The sequence below is a fragment of the Engraulis encrasicolus genome, chromosome 5, assembly GCF_034702125.1.
Source record: "Engraulis encrasicolus isolate BLACKSEA-1 chromosome 5, IST_EnEncr_1.0, whole genome shotgun sequence".
NCBI classification, from domain to species: Eukaryota; Metazoa; Chordata; class Actinopteri; order Clupeiformes; family Engraulidae; genus Engraulis; species Engraulis encrasicolus.
In genome coordinates this window covers 42790111-42813317 of record NC_085861.1, presented here as the reverse complement: position 1 = coordinate 42813317, position 23207 = coordinate 42790111, and the positions used below count along the sequence as shown (strand labels likewise).

At 47.1% G+C, this 23207-nt stretch overlaps 1 protein-coding gene across 2 annotated transcripts in view; it reads right to left on the bottom strand.

Annotated features, from left to right (window-relative positions):
- dyrk1b (dual-specificity tyrosine-(Y)-phosphorylation regulated kinase 1B) overlaps window positions 1-23207 on the bottom strand; it is a 54605-nt gene that overhangs the window by 10170 nt on the left and 21228 nt on the right. For both annotated transcript variants that reach the window (XM_063199477.1, XM_063199476.1), the window contains exons 2-6: window positions 8809-8951; window positions 6684-6803; window positions 5547-5735; window positions 4175-4322; window positions 1236-1522 (exon numbers count right to left, since the gene is read on the bottom strand). In XM_063199477.1, the coding sequence (XP_063055547.1) occupies window positions 1236-1522; window positions 4175-4322; window positions 5547-5735; window positions 6684-6803; window positions 8809-8868 (804 nt within the window). In that variant the 5' untranslated portion in view covers window positions 8869-8951. The remainder of the gene's footprint in view (window positions 1-1235; window positions 1523-4174; window positions 4323-5546; window positions 5736-6683; window positions 6804-8808; window positions 8952-23207) is intronic.

Sequence of the window (23207 nt, the reverse complement as noted above, 5' to 3'; positions counted from 1 at the left end):
GGGGCGCACCCAAATGATTTTGTCCATTTAATACAAAAACCACAAAGGTGGTTCCAAAAAATGGTAGTAATAATTTAAAATATTATTAATAAAATGACAATTCACGAGCACATCGCCTTTTTGGTGGGTTTGCAGCACCAGTTCCTGGAATAACACCTGCAAACATGGTGTGTGTGTGTGTGTGTGTGTGTGTGTGTGTGTGTGTGTGTGTGTGTGTGTTCTAGAGTCAAGTACTTGGCAAGACAAGGCTTGTTTCCTTTCCTTCTATGTTTTTATACATGGAGACATCTTAATCAGGTGATTCTTGCTGCTCATCAGAAGAACTAGGGTAAAGAAAGGAAGCGAAGGGAAGCGAAGGAAAGGGAGGATGCGAGTGCACTCGTCTGCCCCTGTTCCCATGGTTTCCCCAGTCCCCTTGGTAACCTTAACCCCTTCGCTGTGCGGCGTGCCACACTTTTTCTTCTTCTAGGACTGTGTTTTTCCCCTCGCAAAGGGGAGTGTGTGTTTGTGTGTGGTGTTTTGGGGGCTGACCCATATTATACACACACATAAACGCACACACAGACTGGCACATCTGGGATCCGTGGACGCAAACCCCACCTTCACCATGCCGCTACCCCCTCATCCTTGAACTCTCTCACACACACACGCACACGCACACATACATACACACAAAATCCTTGGGTTAATTTTACCCAAAACCACACACACACACACAAGAAGAGGCATGTTTGGGGTAATTGCCTGTGCTAGGTTTAAAAGCACAAGCGCATGGACCCAATAACACACACAGATCCCCCATGGACACTACAAAGGCATCAGGTACACAATCAAGCCTTTTTCACTGCAACACACATACACTTGAACAAAGTTAAACAAACACACACACTTTCAACAGTCATCCCCTGTCCGAGCTTCCATTGTCGACAACATTAATGGCATCACATCAGCTGAACACAGTCAAACCTTCTCAACCCCCCCAAAAAAACAAAAAACAAAATGTGTGAACACGTTTACACACACTTAAAGGAGCAGCTTACAGGAGCTGCTAAAGTCGACAACTTCGCTTGGGGTACAAACATTCCAACCTTCTCACCCCAAAACATACTAACACGCACGCATACATTCGAAGCTTCTTCATTATGGCCCCCAAAAGACCCCAACACACCAGTGAACACATGTAATGTAACCATACACACCCAGGCCACCCACAACACAACCCGGCCGGCACTCACCCTCTGTCCGAGCTGACAGGAGCTGCCAAAGTCGACGATCTTGATGGCGCTGCGCTTGGGGTTGCAGAGCAGGATGTTCTCGGGCTTGAGGTCGCAGTGGATGATGCTGAGCTCCGGCGTGGCCAGGAAGAGCAGCGCCGTGCACAGCTGCTGGGCGAACTTGCGCGTCAGGTTGAGCGAGACGCCGCGGAAGTTGGTGTTGCGCAGGAGGTCGTACAGGTTGTAGGAGAGAAGCTCGAACACCAGGCACAGGTGGTTGCGGAACATGAAGTGCCTCTTCAGGTGGACTGGAGTGAGAATCGAGGGATGTAGAGAGAGAGAGAGAGCGATAGAGATAGAGAGGGAGAGAGAGAGAGAGAGAGAGAGACAGAGACTGATTATCCTGATATACTACAGTCCAAATAGTGATGGAGTAAAACAGTATGATACAAATGTTTAGATTGTCAAAGAATGAGCAAGAGCCCCTCTGTGTGTTTAACATGTACATGTGGCACTGAATGTGCAATCACTTTTGTGGCAGAACTAAGATTTGTCTCGAGAACCAAGTAAATAAAATGTCAACAATACTCTAGTATCCCAATGTCAGACCAGCACAGCTGTCTGAACAGTCTGAATGCCAAAGATCAAGTGGCTTTGATGAAGTGATATTGCAGCATCAAAAGAGATGTTACCATAGCAGTATACCTCCTTGAGATAAAATATATTGGTGTTGCTCATAGCACCAATGCATCAACCTTCTGATCTATATTTCACTTCAACCTATACTGTAATGTGTAGTACATCTGTGTTTAAAAAAAGCACTCTTCATCTACACAATGTTTATACAGTTTATAACACATCTGCGCATGCCTGTTCACTTTCACCTGATTATAGACTTGTAAAGACAGTTGTGTCAGTGTTTTACGTATAGCAGTGCAACATATTGGTGAGAGAACGTCACCACATATCAGTGTCAGTGTCATCTCTGACACACTGAACAGGCCTCCACTGTTTTACAGTGATGTCTCCAAGTCTAACCTACATTGTAAATATGTGTGTGTTGAGATAAAACGCTAGGGGAGTGAGAGTAGAGTACCGTCAGTGCTGTGACGCGCTCCCTCCCTCCTACAGAGCATTTCATCTCTGAAAGTCAGGGCTGTGATGCGCCCCAAGCTAGCGTACTCCATTCCTGTGCATTGCATCGTAATGCATTTGGCCCTCACCTACATATTAGCTAACCTCTGTGTTACTCTCGTGCAGTGTTAATTTCGTCAACCATGACTATGACTAAAATATTTCGTCAAAGCCATTTTTTGATTTTCGTCATTTAGACTAAGACTAAGACTAAATTGGGAAGGCAATGACTAAAATATGACTAAAACTAAAATTGATTTTCGTCATTGTGACTAAGACTAAGACTAAATAAAAAAAAACTGACTAAATGAACACTGGTGTTAAATACAATAGAGAAAAAGAGAAGCAGTGTGTGAAGAAGTTTCATTCTGCACAGTGTGATACATGTTAAAAAGAGAAGCAATGCGCGGAGAAAGTTTATTCTGTCCAGTCAATGATATATGTTAAAAAGAGAAGCAGTGTGTGGAGAAGTTCTATTATGTACAGTGTTGACCAAAATTACTAAAATGACTAAAAATCAACTAAGACTAAAATTGATTTTCGTCATTTAGACAAAGACTAAGACTAAATTGGGAAGGCAATGACTAAAATATGACTAAGACTAAAATTGATTTTCGTCATTGTGACTAAGACTACGACTAAATAAAAAAAAAGCTGACAAAATTAACACTGCTCTCGTGACACAATTATATATTGCACACATCAGTCCTGTTTATATCATCCCCTGTACATTGCTGTACTTCCTTGTTGACTGTGACACACTGCACAACAATAACGCATATTCAAAATTGTGTTGTCAGTGATGACCCTCACCAATGTCTTCAGCGCAATGTTGTGTTTGTTCCGAAGTGTTCATATAGGTCTTCACCTATATAGCACTTGCTCTAAGTGCAGTGCTTGTTCATCAGCTCACTTGTCACTACATTAAGCTATAGAGAACTTAAATTCATTTGCGTTGTGCATCAGCCAGATCTCACAGAATTCTGTGAAATGGACACGGACCCTTGGGACACGAAATCTGTGGCAGTTCCACATATTTTGCAGAAATTCTGAGTTAGGGTCACGGAGGTGTTTTCTGTGATAAACTTAACATAGCGCTGTGGGTACATATTGAGTTTATCATTAGAAAACTGGTGGAATAGCCAGCCTTTCTCGGCGGTTGATACCAAATTCTATTACCAAACAAAAGAATGCTTTATAAATTTAAGTTTTGTCCAGACAAAAACAGTCCCCAACCCTTTCTCAACCTGTTTGAGAAATACCTTTTCGACTAAGTTGATAGGCTACCAAATTCTTGTACTAAACGAAAGAATGCTATAAGCTGTGCCCAGACCAAAACAATCCCAAACCCTGCCCTGCCAGTAAGAAATGTTTTTTTGAGGGGAAATAAAATCTTTGACGTTAGAAAAATACTGAGAGAGGCTGCAAGTTGGAACATAAGACTAAAGGGAACATAGAGCTGTGGGAATATAGAGAAAGCACTTCCGTGACCCCTCAGATTTGATGTCACAATGATCCGCAATGAATTCTGCGAGACCGTGTTGAGGTTGGACAGTAAAAGTCCTCACTTATACAGGACATGAGTTTGTTCATCCGGTATATTCACTGTGTTGCCAGGGATGGACCTCTCCTATGTAGTAGTTAATTTCCTGTACTAGCACTCTTGTGGGTGAACAGCGGTTATGCAGTACATTCAATATGTTGTCAGTCAAACTCCTCACCTAAACATAGTACTTCATGTCAGTGTTGTGTTTGTTCATCAGCTCACTCACACCACATTAAGACATAAAGTACTTAATTCCTGCGCGTTAAGTCAAACTGCTTACCTATATAGTACTTCATCTCAGTGTCGTGTTTGTTCATGAGCTCGAGCAGCCGCAGTTCGATCTGGGCCTGGTTCAGGAAGGCTTTCTTGTTCTTGATGATCTTGATGGCCACCCACTCCTGCTCGTGGTGGTCGTAGGCTTTCACCACCTGACACACAGACAAAAACAACAATGAAGAATTTTATTGTTTAAAAGTGCAATATCACCATCAATCATGGCCATAAAACAAACAACCAACCAACCACTGTTTAGCCTCTTGAGCTGCAGTGACCGACGTCTGTGAACATTCAAAAGCTTCACAGAATTTTCCATGTTCCAAAACAATTTTTATTTGGACATTTCTGCTGTATGTATGCATATAGGCCTGATACAGGAGGATTGACATGTTTCTGTCCACCTTGTTCATAATACAAATAGAAAGTAAGACCATTACATAACATACAAAGACTAGAGTAGTATTATGAAGCATCCTCACCTACATTTTCAAATAAAGGTCACAGAAAAACAGGCATTATGCACCGTTCCTTTTTAGTCATGCTTGGCAGACAAATTTGCTTTTCAAAATACTGAATAGAATTTGGTCTGTCCATCACTTCTAACATATTTTTTTGGTTTGTTCATATGTCTGTTTATTTGCTTGCAAAATAACTTGAAATGTACAGAGTATGTTCCTATGAAGCATGACTCAACATTTTTTTCTTGGTGATTTTTTCTTGGTGAGATGTCTACACTCTACAAGTGCTCAAGTTGGTCTAACGCCAAACCTCCATTTATATCACTCACAATTTGAAAAAAAACTCCCACACAATGTTGCCGTTTTCTTTAATACACAATGTTAAGTTTAAGTTTACCTGATAATGGTCTAGGACCGGAACGTCATGTATTAAAGAATACAGCAAAATTGTCAGTCTGCGGGAAGTTTCACATGTCTCTCAATGACCTCAGATCATCACAGCAGGATCCTATGAGACTGTCAGTCAGTCGCTTCCAACATCTTTTTGTCTATTTTCAAACTTGAGAATTGAGCAGTGCAATATTATTACAACATAATTGAAAGTCAAAACATCGATTGTATTCACACTGTACCTTATAAATACATTAAGAAAATGTCCAAAATAATCCCACAACCGGTCAAAGTCGAAAAGGTGTCTTCACCTGACCAAAGGAATCCTTGCCGGTGAGCTAGTCGATCTCATAACCGTATAGCCATTCTACTCTGCCCTAAAATATTGAACACTAGTCAGAAGCAAAAAGTGTCCTAACCTGACCAAAGGACCTCTGGCCGATGTGTTTATATCTCGTAGTGGTCCAGACACTCTACTCTACTCCTCGTACTTGTTTTCAATCATCTAAAGGCGAAAGGTGTCCTCACCTGACCAAAGGAGCCCTTGCCGATGAGCGAGTCGATCTCGTAGCGGTCCAGCCACTTCTCCCCGTTCTTGACGATGTAGTCGTAGTTGTCATCGTCGTAGCCGTCATTGTAGACCTTGCGCTCCTTCTTGGTGCTGGAGTCCTCTGGGGGAACCTGCTGGGCACGCCGCTTCTTCTTAGTGTAGTACACCTGGAGGAGGAGGAGGAGGAGGAGGAGAGGAGAGGAGAGGAGAGGAGAGGAGAGGAGAGGAGAGGAGAGGAGGTGGAGAGGGGAGAGGAGAGGAGGGGAGAGGAGAGGAGAGAGGGGAGAGGAGAGAGGGGAGAGAAGAGGAGGAGGGGAGGGGAAAGGAGAGGAGGGGAAAGGAAAGGAGAGGAGAGGAGAGAAGGAGAGAGGAAAGAAAGGGGAGTGGAAAGAGGAGAGAAGGAGTAGAGGAGAGGCAGCAACGGGGAGAACAGAGTTGAAGAGGAGAAGAGAGGTGAAGAGAACAGAATGAGGGAGGATAAAGGGGAGGAGAGGAGAGGAGAGGAGAGGGGAAAGATAAATGGGGTGAAGAGAGAAGAGGTGAGAAGAGGGAGGACGAATGATAGGACATGATGGGAGAGAAGAGGTGACGACAGAAGAGAAGAGAGGTTGGAAATAAATTGGAAGGAAAAGATGAAGAGCGATATTGAGAGTGTGTGATGGACAGCACAAAGAGGTGTAAAGGGAAAGGGGGAGGACAGACGGGGAGAGAACCGTCACATTCAGATATTATGACACGAGATGACATGCATTTCTCGAAAGCGTAGTTGTTAGCAGTTAGCAACTTTGCTTTTAGAAATTGCATTGCAAACAGCAAAGTAGCTAACGTAGTTAGCAAAGTATGGTTTCCAGAAATGCACCCCAGATGTCCAGCAACTAACTACTTCATAGGACAATAAGTAGAAGATCAGACATGATGAGCTAGCACATCCCAATGAAAACAGGGCAGCATCACAGGGCAGGGCTGGGCAGGGCAGGGAAGCAGCACCACTGTTCCCCCCAAAACAAGCTGCCTTTGTTCGGCCGTGCTGGGATCCGGAAACTGGGGTGGAGGGTGGTGGGGTGAAGGCGAGGAGATCGGGGCGAACCGAGACGGCTTGGCCGGCAACCTCTCACCTCATTGATGTGCTTGTAAGTCTTGATGAGATCGACGGAGAGCTTTCTCAGCGGGGCGCTTGCGGGATCTCGGAAACTCGGGGGGATCCTCCTCTGCAGTATTGTCATATCTGACAGCACCTGGTGGTCGGAGGAGAGAGAGAGAGAGAGAGAGATATGAGAGGAGGGAGAGAGAGGGGGGGGGGGGAAGCGAGAAGGGGAGTGAGAAAGAGAGAAAAAGGGAGACGTTGGTTCACACCTCCATACTTTTGTTTCAAATTATTGTGTACTTAAAAAGGTCCCCGTATTACTTTGCTGTAGTTTAAAACACTATGTAACACCAAGAAATGTTATGTAGCTGCACTGTGCCTTAGGGTTAGGGTTAAGTAGACGGCAAGTACAGGTACATATTACATTATATTACATGCATGTGGGTACACTAAAAAAGAAATTGTACATAAAGGGTGGGCACACAGCCCATTATGTCTACTGAACTGTACCGCCCTAAGTACTGGCCTAACCTACCGAAGTCAACAGATTAGTGTGGTGGTGATCTGTGCTTATTAAATGGTTTAGAACGTTATTAGACAGAAACTTTGATGCTTTGATTGGTTTTAAAAGTTGATGTTAGTGTTTTAGTGAGCCTGGCCAAAAAAAAAATGCTAGTTCGGTTAATCGTCCCATTTTAAGTAGGTCGTTTGTTGTCTAACCCAGAAAAGTGGCTGGAAAACTTCTCACCGAAACAAAAGCCCAAAGGGGACTGCCACTTGATGAGTACAAGCTTATCGCCTGTAGTCACAAACCCTGGGTTTTCAGCAACCCTCTGAGGGGGCATGCTGTTGTTGAACAATGCTCATCGTAAATGTTTATTGCAGTAAAGTTCAAAATTTTAGTTAGTTTATCAGTTGGACTGGTTGGATGTGTGCTGTAGATGTATGTCAAAGCAAGATTGTGTGTGTACAGTATATGTAGGTCACTATGTGTGTGTGTGTGTGTGTGTGTGTGTGTGTGTGTGTGTGTGTGTGTGTGTGTGTGTGTGTGTGTGAGTGAGTGTGTGTGTGTGTGTGTGTGTGTGTGGTACAAGCCATGGCCGGGCTAGGTAACTACATGTATGTCACTGTGTGTGTGTGTGCATCTGCGAGTGTGGGAGCATGCGTGCGTGTGTGTTGAGCAAAAAGGGGCAGCACTGGCCAGGATTGGCTAGGTAGCAGGGTTGTAACAATTTGTATCGAACAGGGAAATTGTGATGCACAAAGACATGAAACTGTTTTGTGGTGCAAGGAGGCAGAATCGCAATACAATACGCCCTTTCAAAGTTCTGTTGAAACAACCACAATGATGTGAGGTGACCGTGCTTGAGCACAGTAGCCTGATTATCATCGACTTTCAAATCTCTTCGAGACTTGGTCTGACCAAGAGCATAACAATTAACATTTCCCAAACAGCATGGTTGACCCGCCTCCCTTGGTTTGCTAATGGTTGTTTGCTTCCCGACTAAGTGGGAGGAGTTCCCGATTTTGTCGGGGGCTCATAAAGTACTTGCATTGCTCTTGACCTGACTAGTAGCAACGCTGAAGGTGTTGCATCACAGCCTAGCTATGAGCACAGGCTGTCTATGAGCACAGGGCCACTAGAGCAGCAATGAGGAGGGAGGGAGAACATAACTGAAGCACATAAGGAACCCACAAGAAATAGTGGAATGTTACTAAATGTGGAAAATGGCATAACAACCAATACTTTAAAAAATTGTCGGGTGTACCTGAACCGTGGGTCAAAATTCATCATACGAAATGAATCGTGAGATGGGTGTATCATTACAGCCTTATCAAGTGGTAAGTTACCTACATACTGTATATGTCACTGTTTATGTGTGTGCGAATGTGTGTGTGTTGCGCCAACTGGGGCAGCAATGGCCGGGTGGGCTAGGTACATTTGGAGTATGTCACCGCCTATGCGCGCGCGTGTGTGTGCGTGTGTCCATGTATTGAGCGAGCAGAGGCAGTGATGGCTAGTGGTGGGCTAGGTACCTACATGTGGAGTATGTCACAGTCTATGCGCGTTCATGTGTGTGTGTGTGTGTTGATGTATTGAGCCAGCAGAGGCAGCAATGGCCAGTGGTGTGGGTGCGCTGGGCTGGGCTGGGTACCTGCTGCTGCTCGGCCATGGAGTTGATGTTGAAGGAGGGGTGGCTGTGCTGGCTCGACATGGTTGGCTCAGCGGGGGAGAAGCCCAAGGCGGCAGGCTGGCAGAGGGTAGAGGAGGAGGGCTTGCATCCTGAGCTGCTTCCACCTACAGAGGGAGAGAGAGGGAGAGAAAGGGAGAGAGAGAGAGAGAGAGAGAGAGAGAGAGAGAGAGAGAGAGAGAGAGAGAGAGAGAGAGAGAGAGAGAGAGAGAGAGAGAGAGAGAGAGAGAGAGAGAGAGAGACAGTAAGAGGGAGGGGGATAGGAGATAGAGAGAGAAGGGAGGAAGTATGAATAGGGTGGGGGTTCAGGAGAGAGAGAGAGAGAAAGAGAGACTCTTTTAGTGCATGTATTGCCACGAGGGTGCTTCATATCATGAACACTGAGATGGGTGTGGGGGGGTCAAGAAGACTGCACTGCAGGGGAACCACACACACAAACATGAACATCCAGTAGTAGAGATGGGCGTGCGTGTGTGCGTCCGTGCGTGTGTGCACACGAGTGGAGTGAGTGAGTGAATTCGAGGGGAGAGACCCAGGAATATAGTCCATAGCCCAGATCTTTCACTAATCCATCATGAGAGAGAGAGAGAGAGAGAGAGAGAGAGAGAGAGAGAGAGAGAGAGAGAGAGAGAGAGAGAGAGAGAGAGAGAGAGAGAGAGAGAGAGAGAGAGAGAGAGAGAGAGAGAGAGAGAGAGAGAGCGCAGGGGTAGCTAGACGGCAGCAGTAGCAGCACTACTAGCAGCAGCAGCATCACTGGCTCCACTAGCATCATTAGCATTAGCACTACCAGTAGCAGCATCACTGGCTCCACCAGTAGTAGCAATAGCAGCAGTGGCAGTACAAGTGTTAGCCTTAGCATTCATTGACAGTACTAGCAGCTAGCCTAGAGCTGTAGCCGTGGTGGCATGGCATCACTCGCTCGCTCGCTACTAGTGGGGAAAGTGCAGCATGTTCCAGGTCTCCCTGCTCTCTCCTCCCTACTCTTCCCTGAAGTACCATGCTTTCAATTACCCAGGTCACAATGACCAGTTACAGTGTACTGTGTGTGTGTGTGTGTGTGTGTGTGTGTGTGTGTGTGTGTGTGTGTGTGTGTGTGTGTGTGTGTGTGTGTGTGTGTGAGAGAGTGTGTGAGTGTGTGTGTGTGTGTGTGTGTCTGTGAACGGAAGAGTGGATGAGGCATGGCAAGGCTGCCACACATTCAGAGAAACAGGAGAAACGGAGCCTCTCTGAACGTGTGCGCACACACGCACGCACGCACGCACACACAGTATGACAGCAAAGCACCAATTTGAAAGCAGCAGCCACTCAAATCAAGGGCCATATCAAAACAACACCTATGAATGAACAATCATGAACAACATGATTGATTCAGAAGGGAAATCTGCCGTTTCTTTCAAGGTCCATTACACCAGCTTTAAATTTTGAGGTCATGATCTCAGTATAGTACACAGTATAGTCTCCTTCTTATACGGTCATTGAATACACTCATGTTGGTTTTGGTGTGTGTGTGTGTGTGTGTGTGTGTGTGTGTGAGTGTGTCCACACACACACACACACAATGGTCTAATAGAAAGTGACCAGGGAGAGGTACATGTGTGTCATCTGCTATGCCAACAAGAATGAAGGCAGTGTGTGTGCGCACCTGTGTGTGTGTGTGTGTGTGTGTGTGTGTGTGTGTGTGTGTGTGTGTGTGTGTGTGTGTGTGTGTGTGTGTGTGTGTGTGTGTGTGTGTGCGTGCGTGCGTGTGAGAGAGAGGGAGGGAGTGGTTACAGCAGTGGCGCTGTAGAGATGTAGAGTCATATTAATTACATAATACACAAAAAGTAATATACATTGAAAATGATAAGATGTCTATGAATCTATGGCAATCTATGGTAGGCACGCACGTTCCGCTGGGGAGGAGAAGATCCAGGCTGCTGGAGTCCACCTCAAACACCAGCTCATGCAGCTTTAACTTGCAGCTTATAAAGTTTTGATGCCGCCCCATATTTGGATAAAAAGATGCAACTATCTGCTGAACTTTTTGTTTGTTTTGGTGACATTTCTAGAACAGCCTTATGAATTCAGGCACAACCATGGAACTGAGCTGTGTGTGTGTGTGTTACTTCTTAGTATATGTTGGACAGTGTGCTTTCAGTGACTATTGAATATTTTGTGTGTGTGTGTGTGTGTGTGTGTGTGTGTGTGTGTGTGTGTGTGTGTGTGTGCGCGTGCATGTGTCTACATGGCTTCCGTGCCTAAGGGTTACCGTAATTACGCGCTAGGCCCAGGCAGCAGCCTGGCCTCTATGTACTTTTTTTTTTCTTTCCGGAAGGGAAGGGGTCCGGAAGCGGATGGAGAGGGAGAATATGAGCATCAGGCCAGGACAGGGGATGGCAAATTGATGGGACATTTCCACAGGGCGGAAAAAAGCTTTTATCCCCCGATAGCAAAGCAGGGGGGTGGTGTGGGGATGAGAGGTGGGAGAGGGATGAGGGGGTAGCTGACTGCCAGCCGGAGGGGGGGACGGATGGGGGTTGAAATTTATCAACCACACATTACAACTCCAAATAGCCCTGGCCCGATCAATGGCCGTAGTTTAAACAAAGTGCAGAACGACACATCTGAGCGCCATCAATCCTGGAGAGTGACGGAGGTGGTGGTGGTGGTGATGGTGGTGGTGGTTGGGGAGGGAGGACTCGCCAGACACCTAGCCCACGTGAAGGAGTCCCAATCTGGGTTAAGGCCGGGGCAGTCCTTGCCTCCGACTGGAGGTTATTGGGTGCTGGTTCGGTTGGTCTTGGGGAAGAGGGGTTGGGTTGGGGGGTTGGAAGAGAGTGTGATGGAGGTGTTGGTAATCAGTAGGTAAGGTAGCACATTACATGCAAAGTGATTCATCTGAGACTGTAGATGGGTCTCTCCACTCATAGAGACCTGCAGCCGATGCCTGGTTCCTCTCTCTCTCTCTCTCTCTCTCTCCCTCTCTCTCTCTAACAGCCAGATCAATAGCTTATAACAGCACGCTCTCCCTCCATCTCCATATCCCTCTCTCTCTGTCTCTCTCGCTCTCTCTCTCCCTCTCCCCCCTTTTCCCTGGCTGGCCAACCACTGCCGCTTTAAAAAAAAGAAAGAAAAAAAAAGCCCCTCAGTTTTGGCTGCTGACGATTTTGTAAAGATTTTTAAGACAAGAGCTCACTGCAGAAAAAGGGGTGGAAGGCAAGGGGACTCTATTTTTTTTCTTTTTTTTCTCCCCTCCTTCCTGCTTCTAATGGGCAGCAACAGGGAGGGAAGGCTGTGCTGTGCTGTGCTGTGCTGTGCTGTGCTGTGCTGTGCTGTGCTGTGCTGTGCTGTGCTGTGCTGTGCTGTGCTGTGCAGTGCAGAGCAGCCTTTGCCAGTGGAGCGGCAGACAGTTGGTCTGCTGCTGCTGCTGCTGCTGCTTGGCTCTGGGTAGAAAAACCAGGACGCGAGCTCGCTGGATGATTTTTGATTTAGCCCAGATTCTTTTGCGTTGTTTTAATTAGGCAAGTTCTTTTTTTCCTCCTCTCCCTCTCTCTAACCAACCAACCACCCCCCAACGCACCCCACCCCACCCCACCCAACACCAACTCCCCCACTGCCGGCCTCGTTCGGTCCGGGGAGGGACATGACGATTGTTTCGAGGGCGAGTTGCCGAGAGGCAGAGAAAGAGAGAGGAAGGGAAGGGAGAGGAGGGAGGGGAAAAAATGTCACACTGCGCCTTTAAATGCTGAAACCGAACACATTGAGAACTTCCTGAGTGTGACACCCCCCTTCCTCTGCTCTGATTGGCAGAGGCGCCCTCCCTCTCCGCGAGCTCATTGGCTGCCAGTATCCAAGGGCTGGGCGGCGAGGTCTCTATAAATAAACCCTAGCTATAGCTTGTGCTGTATCAGCAACCCTTCCCACAATGCTTTTCTCACCCTCCCTCCCTCTCTTTCTCTCTCCCTACCTCCCCTCTCCTCTCCTCTCCTCTCCTCTCTCTCTGCCCGTTACCTCCTTCCTTCCCTCACTCTCTCTCTCTCTCTGTCTCAGTGATCTGGCCAAAGCACTCACATAAATGTGTGCTGTAATGGGGGAGTATTAATAAAACATAATAGGTAAGGGGCCACACGCTCGTCCACACAGACACAGGTGCCTGCGCGGGATTTATTGTCACTTATGCAAGTGTCAAATCGCAGTAGTTAAATATATCAAGTGGCGTCCGAGGCAATCATTTACGGCAATTAACCACGCATAGACCGTGGGGTAAAGGAGGGATCACCCCACCACCCCACCACCCACCCACACGCACGCACACACACACACACACCCCCGCCAGTGCCCCCTCCCTCCAACTCAAGGCTCCCCAAAAGCACCCAGCACCACCACCAGCACACTGCACACACAGCTGACCAGATACAGCTGCCAGCTGCCAATCATAGTGTCACCATAGCAACACAGCAGCCTACTCCCTGTCTCTAAGGAACAGGAAGGGTGCTGATGGGGTGGTGGCCGGGGACGGGGGGAGGGGCTGTGTGTGTGTGTGTCAGGTGGTGGCGATCACGGTGGTGGTGGTGTTGGTTTGGGAATGTACGCAACAGCTGAACACCCCCATCCACCACCACCACCCCTCTCTACCGTGCCTCTCTCCCTCCTCTCTCTTCTCTCTCTTCTCTCCCTCCCCTCCCCTCCCCGCCCAGCCCTGCCTGGCCAGGCCCAGCACAGCTCATGTCCGTGGCGACCCCTATCTTATTCCCTGTTAGGGTAATGGGAGCAGTGGTGCCACCGAGCCAAAGTTGGACACGCAGAGCCCGCGGTGGGAGGAGTGGAGCGGGGCCGGCTATCCATCCATCAGGCAGGAGAGAGAGAGAGAGAGAGAGAGAGAGAGAGAGAGAGAGAGAGAGAGAGAGAGAGAGAGAGAGAGAGAGACAGGAGAGAGAGAGAGAGAGAGAGAGAGAGAGAGAGAGAGAGAGAGAGAGAGAGAATGAGCGAATGGCAATAGCCAGAGGAGGATGGGGACTGGGGAGGGTGTCCGAGAAAGAGAAAGGGAGAAAGAAAGAAAGAAAGAAATGAACAGTGACCAGAGAGGGGTACATGTGTGTCATCTGCCATGCCAACAAGACTGAAGGCAGGGTGAGGTGTGCGTGTACGTGTGTGTGTGATCAACCATTTTGAAACCTGGGTTACGTTGTTACACTGCAACACACCTCACTACACATGTCACTGGATACTTCCACATACACACACTCGCACACAAATCCAGCAGCACCACCACCATGGCTAAAAATACACTTCGATGTAGCGATGAAGCGTCCCATCTTCCCTTCGCCGAAGGAGGTAGAACTTTATAACCCAAGTTTAATGCCGCTTCAACTCCTCTCCAGTCCGAGCATCGCTCGTCTCAATCCAGTCCAACGTGAGAGCGGCTTGCCTACATGCAACATGTTGACACCGTCAACGCGTTCTGGCAAATGTGGAAAGGTTAAGGCTAATGCTAACACATTAACACAGGGAAAGGCGGCTGTTAACGCCGAGCAGCACGGGTGCTCTTCATGCCAGGGGCCATGGGCAGCAGCAGCGCACAGTTAAGACGTTTCAAAATGACATGCGAAGGCTACATACTGACACAAGCACACCTATAAAGAAAAGTTTATGTGTGACAGAAAGAGAAAGAGAGACAGAGGGAAAGCAAAAGAGAAAGTGAGAGGGACAGTGTAAGAGAAAGACAGCGAGAGACACACACAGAAAGGCAGAGAGAGAGAGAGAGAGAGAGAGAGAGAGAGAGAGAGAGAGAGAGAGAGAGAGAGAGAGAGAGAGAGAGAGAGAGAGAGAGAGAGAGAGAGAGAGAGAGTGTCTGCAATAGTCTGGTGTTCTGTAGGTGACTGGGGGTCACAGGGGAACAGTCACACTGCTGCGCTGCCCTCTAAAACCTGCCACTCGGAGAGAGACAGGCACAGCTGAGACAGGCAAGACAGCACAGCACACACCAAAGGCCAGCCGAGCCTTGGGCCCCCCCTCGTGTCTGCATGCGTGTTCTTATGTGTGTGCCTCATGTGTGGCTTGGTGCAATTTAGAGGGTAGAGAGTGAGGGGTACACGCGTGTGTGTGTGTGTGTGTGTGTGTGTGTGTGTGTGTGTGTGTGTGTGTGTGTGCGTGCGGGCGTGCGTGATGTCAGGGTCAGTGGAAAGTGGAACACATAATAAATAATAGGAGTTCCAACATGTGAAGAATCCCCTCCCCTCTCCCCCGCTCTCTCGTCCTTCCCTTGGCCTTTTCTGTTTTCCAGAGCGGCGACGGCGGCGGTGGTGGTGGTGGCGGCGGCGGCATTACCAGACCCTCCAGGCCTCCCCTAAATCACAGCACTCAACCTGCTCAGCCTTCTGTCTGTCTGCTAGTCACTACCGTCGCTCCATCACCACTGTCTGTCTCCCCGTCTGCCTATGTGCCAGTCAGTCAGTGAGCTTAACTCTGGCAAACTCCTGCTTAAACTTCAAGCCTGCTGTGCTGTAACTACTGTAACTACTGCCTGGCTGGCCACTCTGAAGCCGTCTAGTAGAGGTGAGGCAACGCGTGACAAACCCCTTTCCGCCAGGACATTCCTGGCCTCCAAACTCGATTCAATACCGATACCCCGCAGAATCCCCCTCACCACCCCGTCTTAGTCACATAACTCTGTACCTACCCCAATTTCAGCCACCCTACCAGTCTTCTGAATTTTGCCAGACAGCTAAGTCAATGGAGGAGGGAATACAGTAATCTGTATGGGTATCGAGTGGTCGCCCCCAACCCCACGCCGCCCCTCATCCCGGCGGAAGGAAGGAGGTTTGTGTGTAACCGTGGTGATGTTTGCATCACTTCCTCCTGGCGTGGCTCCTGCACTGCTCTGGGTACCCGGAGGCGGATCGCCTTCTATGCCACTTCCTCTGGACCACCCACATGCTGCTGCGTGTCTTGCCTGCCATCAGTGTATACATACGGACGTAGTGCGAGGAGTGTGTTTGTGTGTTAGTGAGTGTGTATTTATTTGTGTGTGTGTGTGCATATCTGTGTGCTTCCTGACAACGGGCTCGTGTCTCGCAGCTTGAGTCAGAAATGAGGAGGAGGAAGAGGATGAGAGATTATTCATACGGAGGATAAATGAGGTTTCAAAGGGCTCGCGCTGTTGCAGCCTCCAACCCTTCTCTCTATCTTTCTCTCTCTGTATCTTTTGCTCTCTCTCCCCCTCTCTTACAGAGAGCTCTCCATCCTCCAAGTTTGAACTAGCAACTAGCAACTCAAGAGACAGCACATGCCCCCCTCTCTCAGCCAATCGGAATCCAGAGCACTGGAATAACCACCAATCAGCTCGCTGCTTGAGGAATACAGGAATCCGGAGTTTGAGTCACTGAAGGGTTTTTCTTTTTTTATAGTTTTCCCTCACTAGCTCTATATCGCTCTCTTTCGCTCCCTCTCTCCTTTTTGCGCAGCTCAGAGAAGTCGTGGCTTCTCTTCTCTTCTGTCTGACGTCTGCCTGCCTACCCAGTGCGAGACAACCTCATTCCACATCCCCTCTCCTCATCAGCCCTGTTGCGAACTTTAAACACACACACACACACACACACACACACACACACACACACACACACACACACACACACACACACACACACACACACACACACACCAAGCTGAGTCAGACCCCTCGCTATTAATAAAATAATCATCGGGCTGGATATCTCAAAAGAATGACACGGGTAGGGAGAACAGGCACAAGACATTCAAATTTTAAAAATGGAAATCTAAGCAACACCCATCCTTAACTATATCCCCTAAACTCCACTTTCAAACCTCGCCTTCCACTCAACTCTCTGGCGAAAAAGTCAAACGGTCCAGAGAGGATAGCACTCTCAAGTGCCAAGGCACCACAAACGAGTCGAACTGAACTGACAGTATCTTAGCATCACTTAGCAGGCTTAGCATCACTTTCATATGATTGAATACACAAAACCCTGTAGTGGTAAGACAAATTTCAAAACCATTCTCTCTTTCTTTTTTTAATCGTTTGTCAACTTGCTCTGCTCAAGGAAACGGACAAACAACTGTACAAGAAACAAACACACAATCCTCAACACACAAATGTAAATTGAGGTAGGAAAATGAAGAGAAAAAAAGTGTGGCACTGGACTCAAACTTTTGAGACTGCTGAAGTTTAATCAGATCTCATAATGCTGATGCCACAGCCAAGGGCAGTTCACAGACAATAGCCTAGCTTACTTAATCATAACATGAGGTCATTCACAACAGTTAGAGATTTTATTGAAATTAAATTAACCCTTTAAAAGGCTTGGCTTTTCTCTTACCACTCCTATCCTGACCTTTCCACAATCACTAGACTGGCCAACACAGCTCAACAGCCACTGGCATAACATTCAGACCTACTTGGCAACGCGGCACGGGCACAGACATGGAACACCGATGGGCCTCGGGGGCGAAGGGACCAAAAGCAGTGCGTGCGCTCATCGCCTCTGAGTGAGAGGGGAGCTGTCCCTACATGTCAAAAGGCCACTGTGGCCGGCCAGCCTCACACACACACACAAGCACACACACACACACACACACACACACACACACACACACACACACACACACACACACACACACACACACACACACACACACACACACACACACACACACACACAAGCATGCACCTAACGCCCAATGTCCACAGTCAGTTTAGTGTCTGCTCACTCAGGCAAACCACAAGGACCTAAAAGTGGGCATGACAACAACCCACATGTTAACTTTCTGGCTCAACTTCACCAACTCTGACTCTTCACAGCAGGGGTGATGGGAGAGAAGTGAGGAAGAAGAAAAAATAAAGAAAACTTAAGAATGCTTAAATTGAAGGAGCGCAAGAAAAAAATGGGTTACGCGAGGAGAGAGACGAGAGAGAGAGAGAGTTAGAGAAAGAGAGAGATGGTACATTTTTAAATGTTTAATGCGCTTTCCGTGATGGAAGTGGCTGTGTCAGCGTGGACACCAAGAGCAATGCACGCTTTGAGGAGCAGTCAGGGCAGAGTCTACTGGTGGGAGGTGGGGGGTACGGGGGCTTCAGAGGCAGCTTGTCTGCAGCAGCAGCACCTAGACGTCTCTAGCACAGCCAGGCTCCTGTGCAACAGTACTTAACATGTCCACATATGGCCAGAGATGAAGAAGAACATTTTATTTTCATTCACAATTGAGGTGAATTTACTTTGAAAAGTTTTCAATTCTAAGTATGGCCAAGAGGGATCTTTACAGACAAGGCCAGGAGAGATGCGCGACCCGAAGCAGTGGGCATGGGCACGCACGTCAGCAGCAGTGCCACAGGGGTGTTGGATTTCCAGGGGAGTGGGGAGGTGGTGGTGGGGAACTTAGGGAGTGGACTGCAGAGAGCAGTGGGGTGGGGTGGGGTGAGAGCACCCCCACCCCATCACTTGTGAGCCATTTCTTTTTCTTTTTTTTATTGCTCAGCTACAGTTACTTGTGTTGTACTACCAGCAAAACAGGATTGGGTGTCCCGTCCCGTGTGTGGACTCAATCACCTCATGGATGGCACATGTCCCGTGCTCTCACCATGGGGACAAGAGGTCAGTAACAACGTTACTGCTGCTCGCCAGAAACAGTTGCCCGTTATGAATCCAACAAGTGGCACCACCAAAAAAAAAAAAAAAGTCTATGCAACAGAGATCAAAGAAGTAGAGGAGCGTTTCCTCACGTTGCGAGCAGCAAGGATCAAACATTAATGTAAACGACGTCAGCGAAAAACCTGTAGAGCTCAGTGAACGAGTCTGAGAAAACTCTGGTGCTTCAACTCTGGCACTATATATCGGTGCAGGAAACAAACAACCTCAAAGGATGGAAGGGGGGAGGGGGGATAGGGGCAAGGGTCAGAAAGTTGTGTCTGTGAGTGAATATTGGTGTGTGTGTGTGTGGGTGGATGCAATGGATGTCGCCCACGCACAGTCCAAACTCCAGCACCTGAACAGGAAACCCATTTCTAAACGCCAAAGTCTGCTTGTTTCAAACATGCATGGCACCAACTACTTTTCTTGACCACGACGACAAATAAGACTTAAGCATAACAAACAAAGTGTTTTCTTACTACCTTAACCATGATTAGACAGAGGGGGCAGAGAGAGAGAGAGAGAGAGAGAGAGAGAGAGAGGGGAAGAGAAAAGAATAGCAGCGGTTGGGCAGGGTAACACGTTGTGCCCCTGGGTCCATAGCTTGCATAGCGCCTTTCACTCCGGGGTTTATATTTATCTATAAGACAGTAACTCTGGCCTCCGAAACTCAGCTATGTCTACATTGCTCCGCCAGAACGACCTCGGCTGAGGCGACCGAAATAGACGCCGGCGAAAAGAGTTGGTTGGAGACACAGGATATAAATAACCTAATTTAATAATGAATGAGGAAAATAGCTGGAGAGCTACCCAGTTATCTAGGTGCCAGAACAATTTGCACCCGGCCACCTTGCGAAGCTCATCAAGCAAGCACACCCGCCCCCACCCTGACTAAATAAAGCACCCCACACATCTTGTCCATGTCCGACTGCTGAATAAGAGCACTGATTTACAACTGTGCTGCAATACAATTGGGGAGGGGAGGGGATGGGAGGGTGTTCCTGCTGCTCCAGCCCATGTTCTAGGTTGCCCTGGGTACAGGCGATCCAAAAGGGAGGTTGCAAATTTTGGAAGAGGTGTCGGCGCTGCTGACAAGCTGACAGCTTTCGCCACCAGCAATGTGCATTCTCTGCTCTGAAGCCAAAGTAATGTCATCAGAGGAAGTCACATGAAAAAAAGTTTTTTTTTTTTTAAATCTCAACTTATCTGGCCTTTTGACCGGATTCTTAAACAAATACTCAGATGACACTCATAACAGTAGCTATGGTTTAACATACTCCGCACCCCTTAATTCTCTTGACAGTGAAGTGACCCAGATATCCTATACTTGATGAGCAGGGAAGGGGGGTGGAAGCTGGGATAGGTTGGACTATAAAAGTAGGGCGGGACCTTTCCAAATCCAATTTAAAGATTACATTTTGTGGAGAGAGTAAGGAAAGAGTCGTATAAATTATAAAGAGACTCTGTTGGGAGTCTACAGACTTTCTGGTAAGCTTAACTAGTAGTGTTCATTGATGACTCAGCATCCCTCAGAGGGGAGGGTATGGGCTAATTCAACAGGTGTCCTCCTACTCAAGGCCAGGGCTCTAAATTAACACACGCCAACACGCCAAACACGGGTGAAAATTCATTTTGGCTAGTAGAAAAAAATACCTACCCGCCAATTTGGCTAGTAGCGCCCGAGTACAGTAACTTATGAACGGTAAACCGCTGCTCTGACGAACGTTATAGGGCGAGATTTCCTACATTACCCATGGACACTAGCGTCACGACGTAGCCTCCCACCGTGGGCTTTCCAGTGCATCGAGCGTGAACTCCATGCTGTTGCGCGCGCCAGGATTGAAAACATTTCAGACGACCAGCCTTCTGTCAGCTACTGCGCTCACACTATTCTGACTGGCAGCTCTCCTCCTATGCTCTCGTCGCTTTCGCTACAACCTTTTTAACGTCACTATTGCTATTATTACTATATGAACCTTGCTGTAACAGGCTGCATTTTTGAAGGAGTGAGGCCCCCCTGACCGTTTCAATAACAGGACTTGCGCAGATTATACATAGTGCTACTTCTGTTGTGTAGACTATGTTTTGTGCGAGTGATGAGAATGTGGCGGGGGTTAGAGCAAGGTTCTGTGTGTTGGTGAATGCTAGTAATTGTAAATAGTGACGTTAAAAATGAGTGGTTGTGGAACGAAATAGCGACCAGGGCAGAGGAGGAGAGCCGACTGTCAGAGTAGTGTGACCGTAGCTGTCAGTTCAGTTGTCTTCTGAAATGTTCAGAGTCCTGGCGCAACTAAGTTGGAAAGCCCACGCCATCGGAAAGGGGAAAAAAAGCAACCAACGACGAAGCTGTGGAAGTAACAAAGGAAGCGAAGATTCCCGAGATATTATTTACTTTTAATTAAACTAGGCTTCTTGTCATTTTGTTGCGCATGGTAGAGAAGAGCTCCTCCTCTCTCCTCTCATCTCTTCTCCTTCCTTGGGGTGTGCGTATGTGAGGTTTTGTAGTGTTTGGCTGTGTGCTTGGTTACTGTATGTTAAAGGTCTGTTATGTGAGTGGCTTGTGCGATGTGATTAAGCTGTTTTCAGAGGAATTGAACAATAACTAATCAAATTAATTAGGCCTAAGTAATGAAAGTAAAAAATAAAGCAGAAGTTAAAAAATAAGGAAAAAATATATAGCCTAGGCCTATAATATCCTTAATTATTATGTAGGCATATAGTAGCCTATGCAGGCCTATAGTGTATCTGTGTTGTAGAAACAGTTGGACAAAATGACCATTTAATTAGAAAAAAAATAACTAGCCTATAGTTTATTTTGGCGAGATAAAAAAAATGGCTTGTTGAACTTCTGTTTGTCTGGTAAGAAAAAATGTCCACTAGCCAAATTGGCTGGTGGTGGAAAAACTTAATTTAGAGCCCTGCTCAAGGCATAAGCTAGTTGGGGATATTCAACCCCACCACCAACAACTACTCAGGTGATGCTTAAGTTACACAGTAACAGCGAATATTAATTTCTTTGTTTTCAATACGGATGAATGGTAAGGACATTTTAAATTGGAGGACCAACAGAGTGGAGCATTATAGGGCTTTGGATTACACGTTTATGACACCTGTTCCAGGTGTTGCCTTTTGTTGCTGTTGTACCAATTATAAACAGCAGCAACAGCCTTAATTGTTTGTTTGGAAACTTTCTTGTGATGGGCCTAATTAAGTAATTATATCTTAACTGCATTAAGCAGCTTAGCATTTGACCGATAATTAAAACATTTAAATTCAGTGCTAGGACAGATCACAAATGGACTTCCCCAAACAAGTTATGTAATCATTCAAAACAATACAACAGCTGACTGACAAACTAAATTTTCATTGTTATTTAGAATTCTAACCTGAATACAATGTCACGGACAGACCTTAGGCAATGTATTTATCATCAAGTTGTCAGTCAGTCTGTTTACTGTTACTTGATACCCACCATGCAGCCATCTAGATACCAATGAATGGCACTACAGCAATTTGCCAACAACATGTCTACTTTGTTTCCATCACAAAATAATAATAAAATCAAATGCATTTAATCCCCCCCCCGCCCCAAGTATAATGTGCTGGAACCCATCGACACCGGTACAGCCCGTTCTGTGCCTTGCTGCATTGTGCTAACTCTGACCCCCGGTGCATCCTCCTAGACCAAACCTTGCTCATATTCCATAGCAACAGCACCATGCACGTATACGCATACGAGATGTGCAAGAGCAGAGCAGAGCAGAGCGGAGCGGAGTCCTCCTCCAGTCAGTCAAGCTCAGAGCTCAGCTGTGCCCGGATGTCTCCATTCCCACAATTGTGTTTGCAGTAAAGTGGTGGTCAGGACAATGGTGGGAAAAGGGAGCGGTAGATGGGAGACCGAGCTCTCTGTGTAGCTGAAGCGCTGGGTTAGAATTCACCAGTGCATGTCCACATCCACACAGTCACACCATACCATAGTGTGTGTGTGTGTGTGTGTGTGTGTGTGTGTGTGTGTGTGTGTGTGTACAGCACTTCGGCCTCTGGGGTGTGCTAAAAACGTTTGGTGGGTGACACCTGCACCTCTCAAAACAAAAATAGAGCTACTGCAGGTACCTCAAAACGGGACGAAATGTCAGGCTAATTGCAAGTAAAAGGGACAAGCTGATCAGTCATTAATCCAAACTAACTTATAAATTCACACGCGTGGTATTCAATGGCTTTCCCCACTGCCAGCAAACTTCAAAAGTCAGTGCCGCTTACCTTCTTTTCAAAACTAAAACAAGTGTTTTCCTCTTTTAAAAAAGGTGCATTTTGTCATCAATCGCACAAACTCTTGAATGTAAACTTGCAAATATCCCATTAAGTTTTGAACATCAGCGCCATGCATGCGCTGCATTCACGTAAGCTCAGTTACTGTAGGTCTTCCCCCTAATTCATACATCCGCCTCCTCCATCTTTCGCTGTGACGTCATCACTGTAATACTCTTTTTTTTTTCTCCCCCGCTACAACTGTGACAGCACACGCTTTTGTTGTTGTTGTTGGTGGTTGATTCGAGAGACAACGAGAGCAGTGACATCACTCTCCATCCAGAAGCTGTCTACACCACAACATGCAACTTGACATGTGATCCGGTTTGAGAGCGAAAGGGCAACTTTTTAAACTCAACTATCCAGAATGATGTTCAACTGTAAAACAGATCTGTATGAGAAACAAACAGCGGTGCGAACAATTAAACTTCA